The sequence below is a fragment of the Harpia harpyja genome, chromosome 11, assembly GCF_026419915.1.
Source record: "Harpia harpyja isolate bHarHar1 chromosome 11, bHarHar1 primary haplotype, whole genome shotgun sequence".
In the NCBI taxonomy this organism is placed as follows: Eukaryota; Metazoa; Chordata; class Aves; order Accipitriformes; family Accipitridae; genus Harpia; species Harpia harpyja.
Window position 1 is genome coordinate 26,898,854 of NC_068950.1, and position 15,718 is coordinate 26,914,571.

General features: G+C 35.5%; 1 protein-coding gene across 6 annotated transcripts in view; it reads left to right on the forward strand.

The window, feature by feature from the left end:
* The window catches only part of EVI5 (ecotropic viral integration site 5), an 87,259-nt gene that overhangs the window by 31,052 nt on the left and 40,489 nt on the right, over positions 1-15,718 (forward strand). For 4 of the 6 annotated variants that reach the window (XM_052802267.1, XM_052802262.1, XM_052802266.1 and 1 more), the window contains 5 exons: positions 353-499; positions 7,653-7,787; positions 9,978-10,118; positions 10,657-10,815; positions 12,528-12,674. In XM_052802267.1, the coding sequence (XP_052658227.1) occupies positions 353-499; positions 7,653-7,787; positions 9,978-10,118; positions 10,657-10,815; positions 12,528-12,674 (729 nt within the window). The remainder of the gene's footprint in view (positions 1-352; positions 500-7,652; positions 7,788-9,977; positions 10,119-10,656; positions 10,816-12,527; positions 12,675-15,718) is intronic. The other 2 variants (XM_052802264.1, XM_052802265.1) reach the window with 2 other exon arrangements.

Genomic DNA, 15,718 nt, shown 5'->3' on the forward strand with positions numbered 1-15,718 from the left:
TAATTTTCCTAACCTAATGTAAAATTTTGGTACAAATTCCTATGACAAATGGATTCTAAGACACTGTATTAACACTGAAATTGAATATTGCGAACTTAAATCTGTGCATGTACAACTGAGTAATATTGCATGAAAGGAATTTTATTGAATGCAAGTACGCAATTGTGCTTGCTAAACTTTGTAATAAAGTACTAAAGCAGCTGTTTAGTACTACCTTGTCCTAAAATTTCTACCAATTGTACTCTATGCTCTTTGCAAAACCAATCTGATGAAATAAGCAGCTAAGCATCACAAAGGCAGTCTTTCTTGGGTTTGTCCTCAACTGCTTAAAAAAAAAAAATTATGTCCTAAGGGACAAGTGACAAGGGCCCAGGAGGCTGAGGAAAACTACCTCATAAAACGGGAGCTGGCCACCATCAAACAGCAGAGTGATGAGGCCATTACTAAACTGGAGCAAGCTGAGAATACCATCAGGGAGCTCCAACAGCAGCAGCAATGGGTAAGGAGCCTGGCAGCACATCATCTCATCTTTTTCACTCACTTGTGTTTATTCTTCCTCATCATGACATGGTCTCTGTGCTGTCCTTGTCAATGCTTGTTCATTGTGATTTGCATTCTTAAAATTACACATATTGGACTAAGTGATATTTTGGTCTGTTCTTACTGATAGATGAGATTCATAACCCTGGATAGATGTAAGTTATTAGTTTAAAATAAAAAAACACAAACCACAACAAAACACACCAAGCCAAAAACTCAACAACAACAAAAAAACAACCCAAAACCCCACCACCACTGAAGAAATACTAACAAACCCCCTACCCCAAAACCTTTGGTAGCTCCTAATGCTAAGAATCTAGCCACTGCAAATTGTGTCCCTCTGAATACTCAAATTTGAGATTCATAATGCCTTTACCTAGCTTCTCATTTAAGTCAGTCTCTTCCATGGTAACGTTTCTTCTGTGTACCTATATTTTTTTTCCTAGCTTGCTTAAATTTGCTGCTTGCAAAAATAGGAGGGCATTGTCCCCGAGTTTGGAACTACAGGACTGTATTAAAAGGTGGGGGTTTATATGCATATAGAGCAGAAAATAAATTTTAGCAGCTGTATGTAGTACTATGTTTGTATGTACTATGTGTTTTAGGTAGTATTATGTGCAAGACTTCAGACCGTTACTGTAAGACTGAAGTTACTTTCTCTAAGCCGCTTACAAAGTGCTCAGTATCTTCTCTTGAGAGAGGGAGGGAAAGAGTTTCAGCAGTCTTCGCTTGCTGAATAAACTGTGCACTAGCAGTGTTGATGTGAATATGTTCATATTGTTTTAAGTAAGTGGTATCCAAGTACTTGTCTGAAGCCCTGGGCATTTCAGGTGTATGAAATACAATTTTTTAGAACTACAGCATACTGCAGCTGCTTACCAGATCCCTTACAGGCAATATAGCAGTTTGTTTTACACATCTTCCACCAAAGCTCTGGAAATACTTGTATCTCGTCTTGGAAGGTGGAGATGAGATTTACTGTTAGACTGAAAAGAAATCGTAACTTAAATGCAACATTACAGAAATAGTTTACTATGTCTGTTTAATGCATTTCAGTGTAAAAAAGGTACATCTTTTAGAATAGTTGCAAGTAGTTATTAATGAGCTGTTACTCTGTAATGTGTAGTGCTGCTTTTTATTTAACTTCAGCAATTTCTTTAGGGGAAAAAAACATGGAGAAATTATGATTAGGAAGATGGGGATGTTCTAGTGATGCTTTCCAAAATTTTAGATGTGTTGTAATCTTTCAAGTGAAATAAAATGAGAAATGTATATAGACATGGGTAGCCAGCTGTTTACTGTCTGATTACAATAGTACACGTGCTTTTGGAATGTGTTTCTGGAGGCATCCATGTTAATTACCTGTACTCAATTGAAAGTTATTAAAAGAGACTAAAATGCTATATTTATGTATTGGTTAATTGATAGGTAATTTGACTTTTAAAGGTAATGCTTTTAATTATGCTGGGGACCTTATTAAGTAGCAATGATGGGAAAGCCTGGCAGGTTGGTTAGGCATGGGAACTGGTCCTGAGCAAAACTATAGATAACTGTGAATTGCAAAATTGGCTGGATTGGAGCTGTGAGGGCAGAAGAGTGGACAGGTACTGCAGGAGTGATGAATAAGTAAAATGCAAGAATGGGCAGTTAATTTAAGAGCCTGCATGCTTGCAGCCTTGTTTTCCTCCACTTAAATCTGAACATGACTGTAGGAAATAGTCTGACTATGCGTGGAACTGAAGCTGTAAATCCATGTGGTTATAGAGGGATTTGCGCCTAGTAGCTGACTAATTTTGAAGTGTAAGGAATAGTACTGTGGTTTTCAATCTGAATTAACTTAGACAATGTGGTGAAGGTGTTAATATGTTTTCAATTAGTAGTTCCCTAGATTCTGCTGCATTAGTAAGATTTGTAATTGAACGGGCTTTTAACGTTGTTTCTGAGCATGGCTGTAGGAGCAGAAACTGTCAATGGCTGCGTGCGCTTAGGCCACCACCTAGTGGAAATCCATGAATTTCTTTTAAATTTTGGCATTTCACTTTGAGTACACTGAAATCTTGTTGCCACTTCCTAGTGCTGGTAGCTTTGCTCTTGGCAATATTCTTCTTCGGTATTGTCTTACGAATATTTGCTTTAATGTGGTTTTTTTTCTCCAATTATTTCAGGTTTGTGTATGATTAACAAAAATGATTGCACAGTGAACTTATAAATGGCTGCATAGTTTATCTGTACTTATTTAAAGATACAGCACCTATCCTACATATTTTATAATCTACATCTTTTCAAATCTTGAGTTGTCCGTTTCAGCATGATAGAAACTGTAAAGTTTGGGTAGGAATTTCTGAATAGGAATGCATGAAAAGAACTGCCTAAGGATACTTGTGGCTGCCTCTTTTGAACAACACTATGGGAATTAAAAAAAAGAAAGCAAAACACAGCCCACTTTTACTTGTAAATCATGAGGCAGGAGAAATAAGAGTAGGGTTTTTTGTTTTGTTGGTAGCAAAACAATTATCTAAACCGTACTATTTCTAAGAAGGCTAACATATCCCTTGTAAAAAGGTTATGCATTTGTATTTAAGTATTATCTAGGGTTTATTCTATCTGTTCTATGAGATTTGATGGCATAAGTTGGATGCCTTAAAGGTAAGTATTGAAAGTGCCTACAGGACGTGTGTGTGTATGAAGAAATTCTTCATTGCAGCATTTCCTTGTGAGGCTGAATACAGAGATGGGTAGAGGAGTTTTCTTTTGACTGAAGTCCAACACCAGAAGCCCTAATTATGTGCAACTTTAATTTTTCCTGTGCTGAAGTATTTATAGGGAGTTTTTAGTTGAACCAGAATGACTTCATTACAAACTGTTGAGTCTACTTCGAGAGGTGGTTCTTAACATTGTTTCTTAGTGAAAGGAAGTGAAGTTCTGCTGTAGTACTTCTCCCAGACAACCTGAAAACAGTACTAATGATCATATAATAAATCATATATTAACTGTTACACTTAATTTTACTTTGGATGTGAACTTTTACATCTTGGTAGAGAGCAACTCTGTCAGTGTAAGGTTTTTAAAGAGAGTGTATAACATGTACAATCTTTTATATTGATAACTAGGAAAAAATAATTGTAAAGCTAACAATATTCTGAAGTGCTCTTAGAGTAAGTGCTTCAGCTACCTAAATATTTGCCTGACTGGTTTTGAAGAGAATGGTACTAATCTGTCTTTGGCATGTCTAATCTTTAAATATAGAAACTTGCCGAAGACTTCTAGATGTGGTGGGTAACCAAAAGATTAAGAGGAAGGTGGTTTCTTCCTCATACTGCTAGTAAATCAAGAACTGCATGGGGAAGTTGTGCCTGACTTCAACAGAATACAGAAGGTTTTCTTGTGAGGCATGCTAAGAACGATGGTATTTGAGGAGTTAGGGGTGAGAGTAATCAGACTGTTCTAACTTCGTCCTGATAATCATGTGCTGAAGTTTTTTTTCCTCTGTTCTTTTTCTCCTGTTGTTTCTAAATGAAAAAGGTAGCTTCTGCTGGATGTATAAAAATGAATAATCTAACAATTTCTGCCAGTTAAATACACCTGCAGAACACAAATCTCAGTCTTTCCCAGTGATACTCTAATTTTCAATGATTACTCAGTTCATCAGTCTGAATGTTTGAAAATTGAATCTGAGAAATGAGAGGCAGTTCAAGCTAAAATTGCTTCACATCTTATTTTTAAATAGGCTCTTCAAGTGTATTATGTGAAGATAGAATTTTAATTGACTAAACATTCAGATGGAAGCATATGCATTTTGCAAGGTAATTTATAGCCATGTATTTGGTTATTGTTACAGCAACTCAATAATGCATAGTTTCTTTTTGGGAACTCATGCTAAAATGACTGATAATAATTAAGAGCATAATAATTGATATAGGGAATATATGCTTGTAAATGAGTGTTGCAACCTTATGGAAGGCTTCACTTTAAAAAAGTATATTGTAAAATATACTACATTCTCATTTGCAACCAAAAAGCAGAAAATAAAAATACTGTATTTAGTGAAGTACTACACTTAGTGCTTATATGTGTAAACAAAGTTAGCTGGGCAAGCATTCTGTAATTACATGTAATAGTCTGTCATTGGCCAAGATAATATTAGGAATGGTTGTGTCAGTCTGTGAGATCTTACTATTTCTGAGATTTTAGAAGAAGTTGGGGGAAAATAAATCCAGTTGTGTAAAGCCAAGCAAGGACTTGTTTCTTTCAGAAGTAAATGGCTGTAGAACTACTTTTTTAGTGCTTTATATTACAGACATCTTTTCAACACAGCCAAGAAAAACAGTGTTACTGTGGTTAAAATGTTTGGCTGGTGTCTGGAAATCTGGATTCACATTGTAGTTTTTGTCACAAATTCTAGCGCTTAAGGCAAATATATAAAAGCAGATCTTTAGCAAAAGATGTCACTCTTAAAGTAGTTTTCAAACATTGTTTTGTCTATAAACTTGTGTTACCTTTATATACTAAATTATTGAAATTGTGTGTTGTTTTTTTAAGGAGCAAAAATCACAACTTTGAACTTGTGAATATTGTTTTTTAAATCTGTTTTGATCTTGGCTGTATTTTTTTCCAGTCTGTCAGGACTAGATTTGAAGTTTGCTGTGGCTAAATAGATATTCTAACATATTCCTTAAGCAGGTGAAATCTGAAGACAGATTTAAAGAAGGCATGACTTGTGCCTGAAACTGGATAAGTAACTTTTCTTACACTCTCCATTGCTTATTATTTGACAAACATTAGTTAGTTTTTTGTAGTCCAAAATGATTTAGAGTACACTTGCTTATTGTTGGAAAATCAGGATGTATGCAGCTCTTCAAATCTGCTGTTTTTTCTCAATTTCCTGGAAAGTACAAGAGGACTTTTTACCTGAAGAAAGAACACTGCATTTGTTCTTGTTCCATATGTATCATAAGCAGAATCTGGAACAAGAACTGTAGAGTCCATTTAAGTTGCTGTGTGTATCACCTGATGAACTTGTACAAACAGCCAGGGAATAAGAAAGAGCTGTTGCCTGTTCTCTGCGTCTGCATGTTGTTACATATGCTACTCATGCTCCCATATCACATGAAGCAATTGTAGAAATGCATCAGCATTGTCCACCCATCCTCTCCTTACACTCAAATCAGGGCTACCTCCACTGCTTGCTGAGGCAAAGACACTATGTGGGTTGAAAAGAATATGAATTAAATTAGTATTGTATAAGGGAAAATTAATATTAAATATACTATGATCTTTGTACGTTGTTCCGTGTTTATTCAACTGCACAGTTAAGTAGGACGAGTGCTTAAATGGGTAGTCTCAGTGACACTAAAGACTGCCTGCATGAGCTATATTTCCCTCTTAATGTTTTGTATATATCCCCTCCATTATAGTTCCCTGTAGACATATATATATGAAATACTACAAATTGTAACACTGAGGTTAGTTAGTGTAGATTTTGAATTTGCATTGTACTCTAAGTCATGATGAAAGGCTTAGTTGGCATGCAGAAGTATAAAAATAAATGAAAACCCATTTCCTTGACCTTGTAGTTACATGTTGTAAATGTTTTTTTTTGTCCTGTTTGCCTTTGGTTTGTGCATTAAAGGTCAGGGAATGTCACACCCTAACAGAAGCATATGGCACTGAAGACTTTTCTGTTAATTTTGTCAACTGTTTTTATATGCAGAAATCTAAATTGTTTGATGCAAACATAAGTAAGAAATAGTTGTATCTTTAGTATACTGAAGACTATATGGATTTTAAAGTTGCATTGTTAATTGCATAAAACTTCATCTATGAATCCAAGTATAGTAGTTATTCTTCACAGTCTAGTTAATGGCACCAAAGATGTATTAAATGATTTCCCTTTAAACTTAATTTTCAGGGTAGCTATGGATACTCAGCAACTAGGCAACAGTGCTTTGGGGATTTCAACACCCTTTTTTTTTTTTTTTTTTCCTAAACCAGAAATTTAAATGTTGATTCTGGCATGGCCTGTCAAGCAAGCCTGACAATCTGTGGTGAATCTCAAGTCATTTTAAAGTGACCCAAAAAAGAAATAAAATTTATTTTGTAACTATTGACTGGAGGAAAAAGTTAAGTGGGGCTTTTGAATACAAATGCTTAGTATGACTTCAGTTGGATGCATGTGTTGAAAGATGCAGTTTCATAAAATTGTGCTTTAGCAAGTGAAAGGATAGATCTTACTTTTAATTCCAGCTAATCAACAGTCAAGAAATAAGTTAACAGTGAATTAACTTACTTGAGCAGAACTGTGGCTTTTTCCCTTCCTCCTGAAGTTTGGAAAGGGTGACCTTAAGTTCTGAACTGCTCTTTTATTACTGAGGGAATGTGTTTGGGTGTGCAAAGCTGTCTGGGGATAGTCTTGGAGTAAGTCCTGTATGGAAAGAACCAAGTTTCTTTGTAGCTTGGGCCTATGCTGTCTGTCTAGAAGGGGCTATACTGCTACTTGTGCCTGGACTTTTCTCCTAAATCCAGAGGGCTTGCCGTAGAAGAGAATCTCAGAAGGAATATGTATAGTGTGAGCAAACAAGAGCCAAGGGTTGGAGTGGAAGAAAGAGGCAAGCCAAAGTGGTTGTGCATTGAAGCATACATGGCTTTATTTTAAATCCAAGATTATGAAGGCTTCTGTTGAATTGGAGTTTAAGTGAGTAGGTAACAAGAGAGATACTTGTATTAACTTTGTAATTAGCTAGTCTTTCCTAAGCATCTTTTTTCTGCATATCACAAAATAATCACAGATCCTTTAAGAATTTTTCAGTTTGGGTAACAATGAGACAAAAGTGTGAGTTGTTGCTCATCAGTACTAATAGGGGTCTTGGTTTGGTCTCACACATTTGGCTGTGTGGAGGTGCAGTTGTTCGAGAGGCATAGCATTAGGGTTCTTAATGTTAGCAGTCTGGGTGGACATGTTAATAGACTTGTATAAGGTAAGCACTTTTGTTGATCTTAAGCTAGTGTTCCTAATGTTAAGCATTTGAATGTACTTTTCACTCCAAATTTGGCATATAAAACCCCTTTCAAACCATCCATGCTTCATACTAAACGTATTTCTGCAAACTTTGTAGCATAAATGCAGTTCACGATACAGTGAAGACTTTGTGCTACAGCTGGAAAAAGAGCTGGTCCAAGCCAGGCTGAGTGAAGCAGAATCCCATTGTGCCCTGAAGGAGATGCAAGATAAAGTTCTAGAGATGGAAAAGGTAAATCAAACCAGGACCCTCTGTATAAAATAGCACTAGAAACAGAATACAGGTCCCTGTAATTCTTTGCATAACTGTGCTCTAGAATCTTCTCTTCTATGTTTTCATGATTGCAAGATGCTTTTTAAACCTGAAGTTAATATAGCAAAAAAACTAAGATATGTTTGTACTGGGAAAGGTTTGTGAAGAACAGATCACTTTTCTCCTGGTCTTGAAGCCACTGCAGTGGAAAACTTGGGATTCTGGTGGAGTCTTTACAGTAAACATCAATTGTTTCAAAATTATATTGTGCAACAAGAGCAGTAGGCTTAGGGTGAGCATTGAGGTGATGTGAAACTAAATAGTTTGGGAGGGGAGGAGGAAAGAATTAATGTTACCATTCCCAGGTCTTGAGTTCCTGAGTGCCTCCCACTTTGCCCCATTATGGGCAGGGGAAGAATACCTCCACTGTTTAGTATCAAAATCTCTACTGCTTTTTGGGTGCCATCGCAGCTTGTAACTTACTGATGCCAGAGTTCAAGCTGTACTCAAACCAACTGTCAAACATTTACCTTTCTTTGAAGAAAAACTTAACTGCAAAGTAAAATAGGAAAAAAAGGAAAGAAACCCCCCACTAATTGACCTAACATAAAGCACACTTTTCAGATCCTGTTGTATTGGCTTTGGAAAATGTTTCCTCATGGAAATTTTAAAGAGCTGTATACTAAAGAATGTGGCCAAAACTTACTAGCTAATTAGATTAACCCACTGGAGTTGAGATTTTTCTTTTTTAATTATCTGAGGGGCTTGATGGGAGTCTGACAGGCTAGTAGTGTGGTAGTTTTCACAGTACTGAACATTGGTAAGAATTCAGGATCTAAGGTATTTTTCAAAGTTCAAAAAGAGACTGTTTCTTTATCTAACCTTCATCAGCATGAAGATAGCATTCACTGAAAACTTAAATGTGAAAAAACTGGAGTAGTAGGGGAAATTCCAGTGTACCAGACAAACTCAGATGTACAGTAGTATTTCAGTCTGTCATAATGAACTTAAGCATATGAGAAAGTGACTGAAGTTAACTCCCTCAAATTCCTACAAATACAGCTCTTTACTGCTGTTAGTGATGTGTCATGTAATCTGGGAAAATTCTGCTCAATAACCCAAGACTTGCATGGCTATACTGACAGTGATGTAAACATTCAGAAACACACCCTATCATTTCCTATATTTGCCAGTAATTGGATCCCATGATTTTGAAACATGGAGATGCTAATAAATGGCTATTGTGCTGTGTTCTGTTAATGTTAATAACGTACTTTACTCTCAACTCTCAAGAAAACCTGGCAACTGTCACAGTATTACATATCTACAAAAATACTTGATTTTGATGAAAATTACTACTGCAAAATAAAGTAGAAAGTGATGAAGCACAGTTCATCTTCAAGTATTTGGTGACCAATGATTTGATTTAGCGATATTGTAGTTAGGCAGACTGTCCTTTTATTTCCCCATCTGTTTTTTCCCAGACTTCCATTATTATGCTTTCATCACTATTTTACTTTCCCCAGGTCACTCCTGCCATGTGTGTTCCTGTTTTCTGTTTAGCTTTCTCTAGTCTTTCTACTTTTTCTTCATATGTTTTTGTAAACATTCATGCGCTTTCATCTGTAAGACCTTTTCTTGACTGGTTGTTGTTTATAAATATTAATGGATGGTTCCTTTATCAACATATCTTTTCTCCTTTTCCAAGGCAGATGACCTACTTTCCCAAAAATAAATTTCCATTTATTATTTTTCCTGTAAGTCTAAACAAAATTTATAATTCTAAAGGCGTAATTTCAGTTCCTTGTTTGCTTTGCTTTTATGAACTAGCTCAAAATCTTTCAGATTTATCTCCATATTTTTGATGATGTCTGCAAAACAGTGTAAACAATGCTTTGTTATGGATACCATCTGGGGAAGTCTGGAAGTCCAAATGCCTAAAACTACCTCGTAAATTTTTTCCTGTAGTTGGCAGTTGGAAGATATTTATACACGCTTGCTATATCCAGGAACTTAGATTTTTGAGGGATTTTATTTTGCAAGGGATGTGTAATTGAGAATGTTTGCTTAGTAGTAAGAGTTATCATTCCATGTCTCTATTCTTGGAGTGGGTCTCACTAAGCACAGTTTTATTCAAATACATATTTAAGAGGATGGTCCTTGTTGCAGAGGAACAGCTCTCTCCCTGATGAGGAAAATGTTGCTAGACTACAGGAAGAACTGATTGCGGTAAAATTAAGAGAAGCAGAAGCTCTGATGGGTCTCAAAGAACTAAGGCAACAAGTCAAAGATTTGGAGGAACACTGGCAGGTATGGGTAGCAATACACTTCTAGCAATTTTTATTTGCAATGAATGATGATAAAGCAAAAGACTAAGAAATTTTGAGATGTAGAGATCAAGTGGAAACCAGTGATGGTGGATCAAGCCACTGAGGTGAGAAAATCTGTAAATGCAGCTGCCACAAGAAATATGACTTCAAAAGTATATTATAAATTGGTCCCTAGTTGTTATAGACGGTAGAGAGCCTGTGCTACCAGCTAACCATTCTGGTAGGAAGGAAGTACCTGATCAGTACTCCTACTTTACTAAATGTTACTAAGAGCTAGAAACAGGCAAAAGTCTCAGGATATACTTGCAATTCACTGATTTACTGTAGTTGGGAATGGCTGTCTTCAGCTTTTTAATTGTCTGTTCTTAAAATTAGTAAGTTTCCATAGGTTTCTAGTTTTTAGGACAAACAGGAGCACTATAGCAACTTGTCCCCATATAACTGAGACCTTAAATGAAATAAGAGAACACCAGGAAAGATCAGGCATTATCAGCAATGCCATGTTATATTTTTTTTAGCGTCATCTAGCTCGTACCACTGGAAGATGGAAAGACCCTCCCAGAAAAAACACAGTGAATGAGCTACAGGATGAGCTGATGACAGTCCGATTGAGAGAAGCGGAAACTCAGGCTGAACTGAAAGAGACCAAACAAAGAATGATGGAGATGGAAACGCAGGTATGTTATTGAACACTAGCATGTGTGAATTGAGCTGAATGCTGGAAAATTGGTGTCAGATGTCCGATGATGATCTTTACCATCTACAGGCATGACTTTAGTTCAAAATGCACTTTTTTTAATGTTGTTAGACTAGGAGGGAAAATCTAGTGCATACAGTCCAACTTAGTTTAACGTCTCTTCTTTAGTCTTTTCCAGGACTAAGCTTTCTTGAATTTCTCATTTGGACTAATTGGTAGACTCTGAATGTGTGTGAATCTTAATTCATTAAATTGTAACTGATGTAACAACAACAGTATGTTAAAGGTGTTTTAAATTTCATAAACCTAATTGATGATTCTGGTAATAGTAGTTCTAATTCTTTAAATGGCAGTGTTTTCTTTCGTCTGGTGAAATTGCCTATATTAGACTACCTAGTGAGGTCATGAGTCTGGTTACTGAATGGTGGACTCTCAGCAAAACAGCTGCATGTTGTCAGGTTTTTTTAGCAGAAGCTTTACCTTTCGTGTGCCAGAAAAGAAAAGCATGATTCACCACTGCTGAGATTTGTGCAGAAAAGACAAAAATAACTTGTCTGCCAAGATCTTTTTTGTGTAACTAGGGAATAAGTTGTTATTAAACGAACAAATCTGAAATGAAAGTGCACTCAAGTTGGTGAGTTCCTATTATATTAGTGAACTTTCAACTGAATCAATAAGCACAATTTGCTGTTGATTGAGAAGTATTTGTAACAGGCTTTTAAGAAATCTTCCAATGAAATATGTGCTAAATGTAACTGTTACTTGGAGACCTGTGTCCAAAAAGCTAAACAAACAAGAACACTTTACTTGACAAGCTTCAGCAATCCCAGAAACCAGGAGAGCATGTAAGGAAGGATGTGCTACTGAAGTGAGATGAGCTCACTGCAAGGCACATGGTGGCTTATTTCTGACAGAGGCACCAATTCTTCTATACCAACTGAATAAAAGTTTCCTCTTGCCTTAACTTTTAAAATTTTCATTGAAGTGTTAATACTGTTTCACTACAGTTAAGGTGTGCTTTTGTTTTGTCGCTTTTTCCCCATCTATGTATTTATTTTAGTCAGTAGGGGGCATAGGTATCCTGCTGTTTGGATACATGTATTAAAGTCACAAGATCTTTAGGTCCTTCTCACTTCAGTGTTAAGCATCTTTGTATACGCCTATGCTGTTTAGCTATCATTTGACAGAAATGCATTGGTTCTCGTGTTATGTACTGGTCTATGCACAGCTTCATATAAAAATAATGTGACTTGTACTAATGCACTGATCTTAAGGTGCCATGTTACTTTCAGCAATTCACTGGACGGAGAAATGTGCATGTATTATTTCTGACATATCTGATGTTTCTTGGATGCATCAGCTTGTTGTTGTAGTTGGGATACAGGTTCACAAAATCTTTGCCTTACCTAAGCAAGAGATTGGGAAAAACAGATGTACTGGAGCTTTGCAATAATGTTCTTACAATGAGTCATCTGTTGTTTAAGAACAATTTGAATATCCTGGTCATAAACCAAATGTCATGCAAACTTTTCTGATTACACTTAGAAAATTCTGAATGCTTTTTCATCAGAAGTTTTTTTTTATAGTAAATGATCTATAAGTCTTTCTTGTCAGACTTTGGGGAGTTAAATTAATATCAAAGATCTTTCCTTAATGTGCATTTTCTTTCCTTTTTTTTGTCATAACTTTCAGAATCAGATCAATAGTAACCATTTACGAAGGGCAGAGCAAGAGCTTACCAACCTACAGGGGAAGGTACAGTATCTTTCTGCACAGAACAAAGGACTTCTTTCTCAGCTGAATGAAGCAAAACGTAGACAAGCAGAGATTGAATGCAAGGTAAACAACATTGTGAATAAACTATTTGTGTGCTAATGTATATGTACTTTTAGTCTTGTCTGCTATTGTTGCATAGAATTGTGTCTTAATTGAGAAGTAGAAATCACAAAACCAAAACTTTCTTTTACTGATTTGACAATATCATCTTGAATTTCCCATCTAACAAAAATCACTTGAGGTTTTGACAGAGCTGCTTCTTTGTGGTTCCACAAAGATAAACTTTTCTTTAAAGTGTGGTTCTACTCAGAAAAGCATCTGTGTATAATATATAAAAAAACACTCTTACACAACAGATTCTGATCACTGTGTACTCCGAGTGTCTTTAGTGACAGAAGAGGTTTATTACTTCAATACCAACTATTCCTGCAGAATTAGTTTAGGTTCAAAAAAAGGGAGTAAAAGTACTATTTGAATGGGGAGGCCTACAGAAAGGAGTTTTAGAGTAGTCATTGCCTAATAGTAATCAGACCTTAAGGGGACAGTCCAAAAACACTGGGCAGAAGAGTTGTTTTTATTACTGTTGATGTACAAAAGAGAGCCCTATCTGAAGTCTGAATCTCAGATTTAATTAGTTAATTTTGTAACTAAATCCATAACCATTTACTAATAACTTATGTCTTTAACTTGAACATGCATAATAGGGACAAGAAATAAAGGATAAGTCTTACAAGCTTTTTTTCTATTAACTTCATGAAAATTTTCCTGAAATTGCTACTGAGATTTACTTCAAAAAAGGGCACTATTAGTTGACAAATCACTATAGTTAAGACATTATTTGCTAGAGACAGGAAAACAACTTTTTACTTAAATCTTATTTCTAGAAGATGTATGAATAGCCTTTTATGAAATCAGCTAGCGCTGAACAGTCAGTAATTTCTAAATACTTACTAGTATGTTAAAAATAGTACTGTAATGAGATGAATAATCAGAATACTATTTATTAAACTGTGGCTGTGAATTGGCAACTTGAGAGCAGATGCTGTTACATAATTTGTTCATGATCACATCTTAGTTTTGCCTTTAATGTAACTGAACCTTTTTTATGTGCACTACTTGTTTCTATTCTCATTCATGCAGAACGCTGTTAGTGGTTGAGTGTTTGTTTTTCAATTTTATCCAATATATGTACATTTTGCTTGTAACACCATATGTACCCCAAAGACTGCATTAGCTGCAATTCCATCAAAGGCTTCCACGGACAGTATGAATCAAGAATGTAGCTTGAGTGGTTTATCGTTGTCACTTAGCCTGGAGATGAAATGACATCCTTATTAATATGCATAGTTTTGCTATAATATCACACTTCCCAGTTTTTACAGATTTTCATTTCTTCTTGTAATTTCTTTTCTCCAAGGCAATACATTAATCTAGGTGATTTAGTTGTGTAGTAAACGCTGATCTTGTGTTCATTACTCAAAGGCACAGTATGTAATTTGTAATTGGCAATTTCTTGCTAGTTTTGCCTTATAGTTCTTTCAGCAAAATGAATCTGATTTTTATTGTTGTTCAGTTCCATTTTAAAGAAATTTAAGAACAGTAAATAACTGAGATGTACTCCAGGTATTTCAGGCTTTTTTAGGTTTTCATTTTTCTTGCTGTCTTACCAGTTCGATTTGTTTCCAATGGAACCTGAATCTAAAGTGCAGTGAAGATGTAACTTATACTGACTCATCAACTCCATCACAAGCTTTTAGGAAACAAGACACTGATTCTTAATTAGAAGAAATTGCTTCTGCTGACTTTTTTTTTGTTCACCATAATCACTGGTTTCCTAAATGCTATTTTTTTAATGATGAGATTATTCTTATTGGTTTTTGTTGGTTTTTTTTTTTTAATATTCATGATCTTGGTGACATGTCTCTTCATATAACCAACTTTTTTGTTTGGGTTTTGATACTGAAGCTCCTCATTAATCCTTAAGAGATTAAGAGGGTGTAGTCAATATTCTGAAGTTTTTGTGGACTATAAAAAGAGTAATATGTCTATAACCTGACTAATGAGTTAATATACATGACTATTCTCACTGGGATAACGTGCTTGGAAAGTTACGTTCTAACATGGGTTAGAGAAAAGTGTGATAGTAATAGGCAAAGCACCAGTCATATTTTTTAGATATTCCTTGAAGGTAGCAGTGGTCAATAGCCAGTGAAGTAGCAGTACTGACATACACTAACATTAGATCCTGAAGTCACTGATAGGAAAAAGATCACAGTTTACATTGTAGTATGTTTTCCAAGTTGACATTTATGATATAAAATAAAGTATTACCGATTTGATGCATATACATTACCTGGAGTTCCACTGTTTAACTGTGAACTAGAGTGTGACCTCTTGGGATGAGGGTTAGTATAATACCATATAGGCTTCTGTACTGTTTAAATATGCAACATTTTTTTGCTAACTGTATTGAAAGATGCTCAAATTTAACTTGTTGGAAACTACCTTTATTTCATGTAGTTTCCCCTCATATTCCCTTTTCCCTCTGCCTCTGACATTTGTTGTGAACTGTCATTGTGACTTTAATAATTTATATAAACAATTCAGCAATGTTTTACAGATTTAATAAGAATGCCGTGTCATCAACAAAATTAAGCCATGTTAAACAATATGCACAAGTTTAAGTGTTCTCCTCTCCTTAAATGGGGCATAACTTGGTATTGAACTTCCTATTGCTGTTTCAAACTTAAGAAAAACTTACCAATTTCAAACTCTATAATATATACAGCTAAGTGAAAAATGAGAGGATATAAAAAGGCATTGTCCTTTGACAATTGATTTGTAAGGATTGTCATTCTGTTTCCTGTCCCTTGCTCTCCACGCTCAAACTACTGGAAGTATGATTTTTTTTTTTAGCTTAATCTAAGATTCATGCCAAATGCTTTCACTTTTTGTTGTTATAGAAGAGACTGTATTAGGTTCCTGTCTCCCCAACTCTGTACTGCGATAAATGAAGGAAATTCCTGCTTGGGATTGCTTAAGGTTATCTCACTGTGTGAGGAAAATGAGATTTTAATGTTAAAGTGAATTAAAAGAAAAAAAACAAC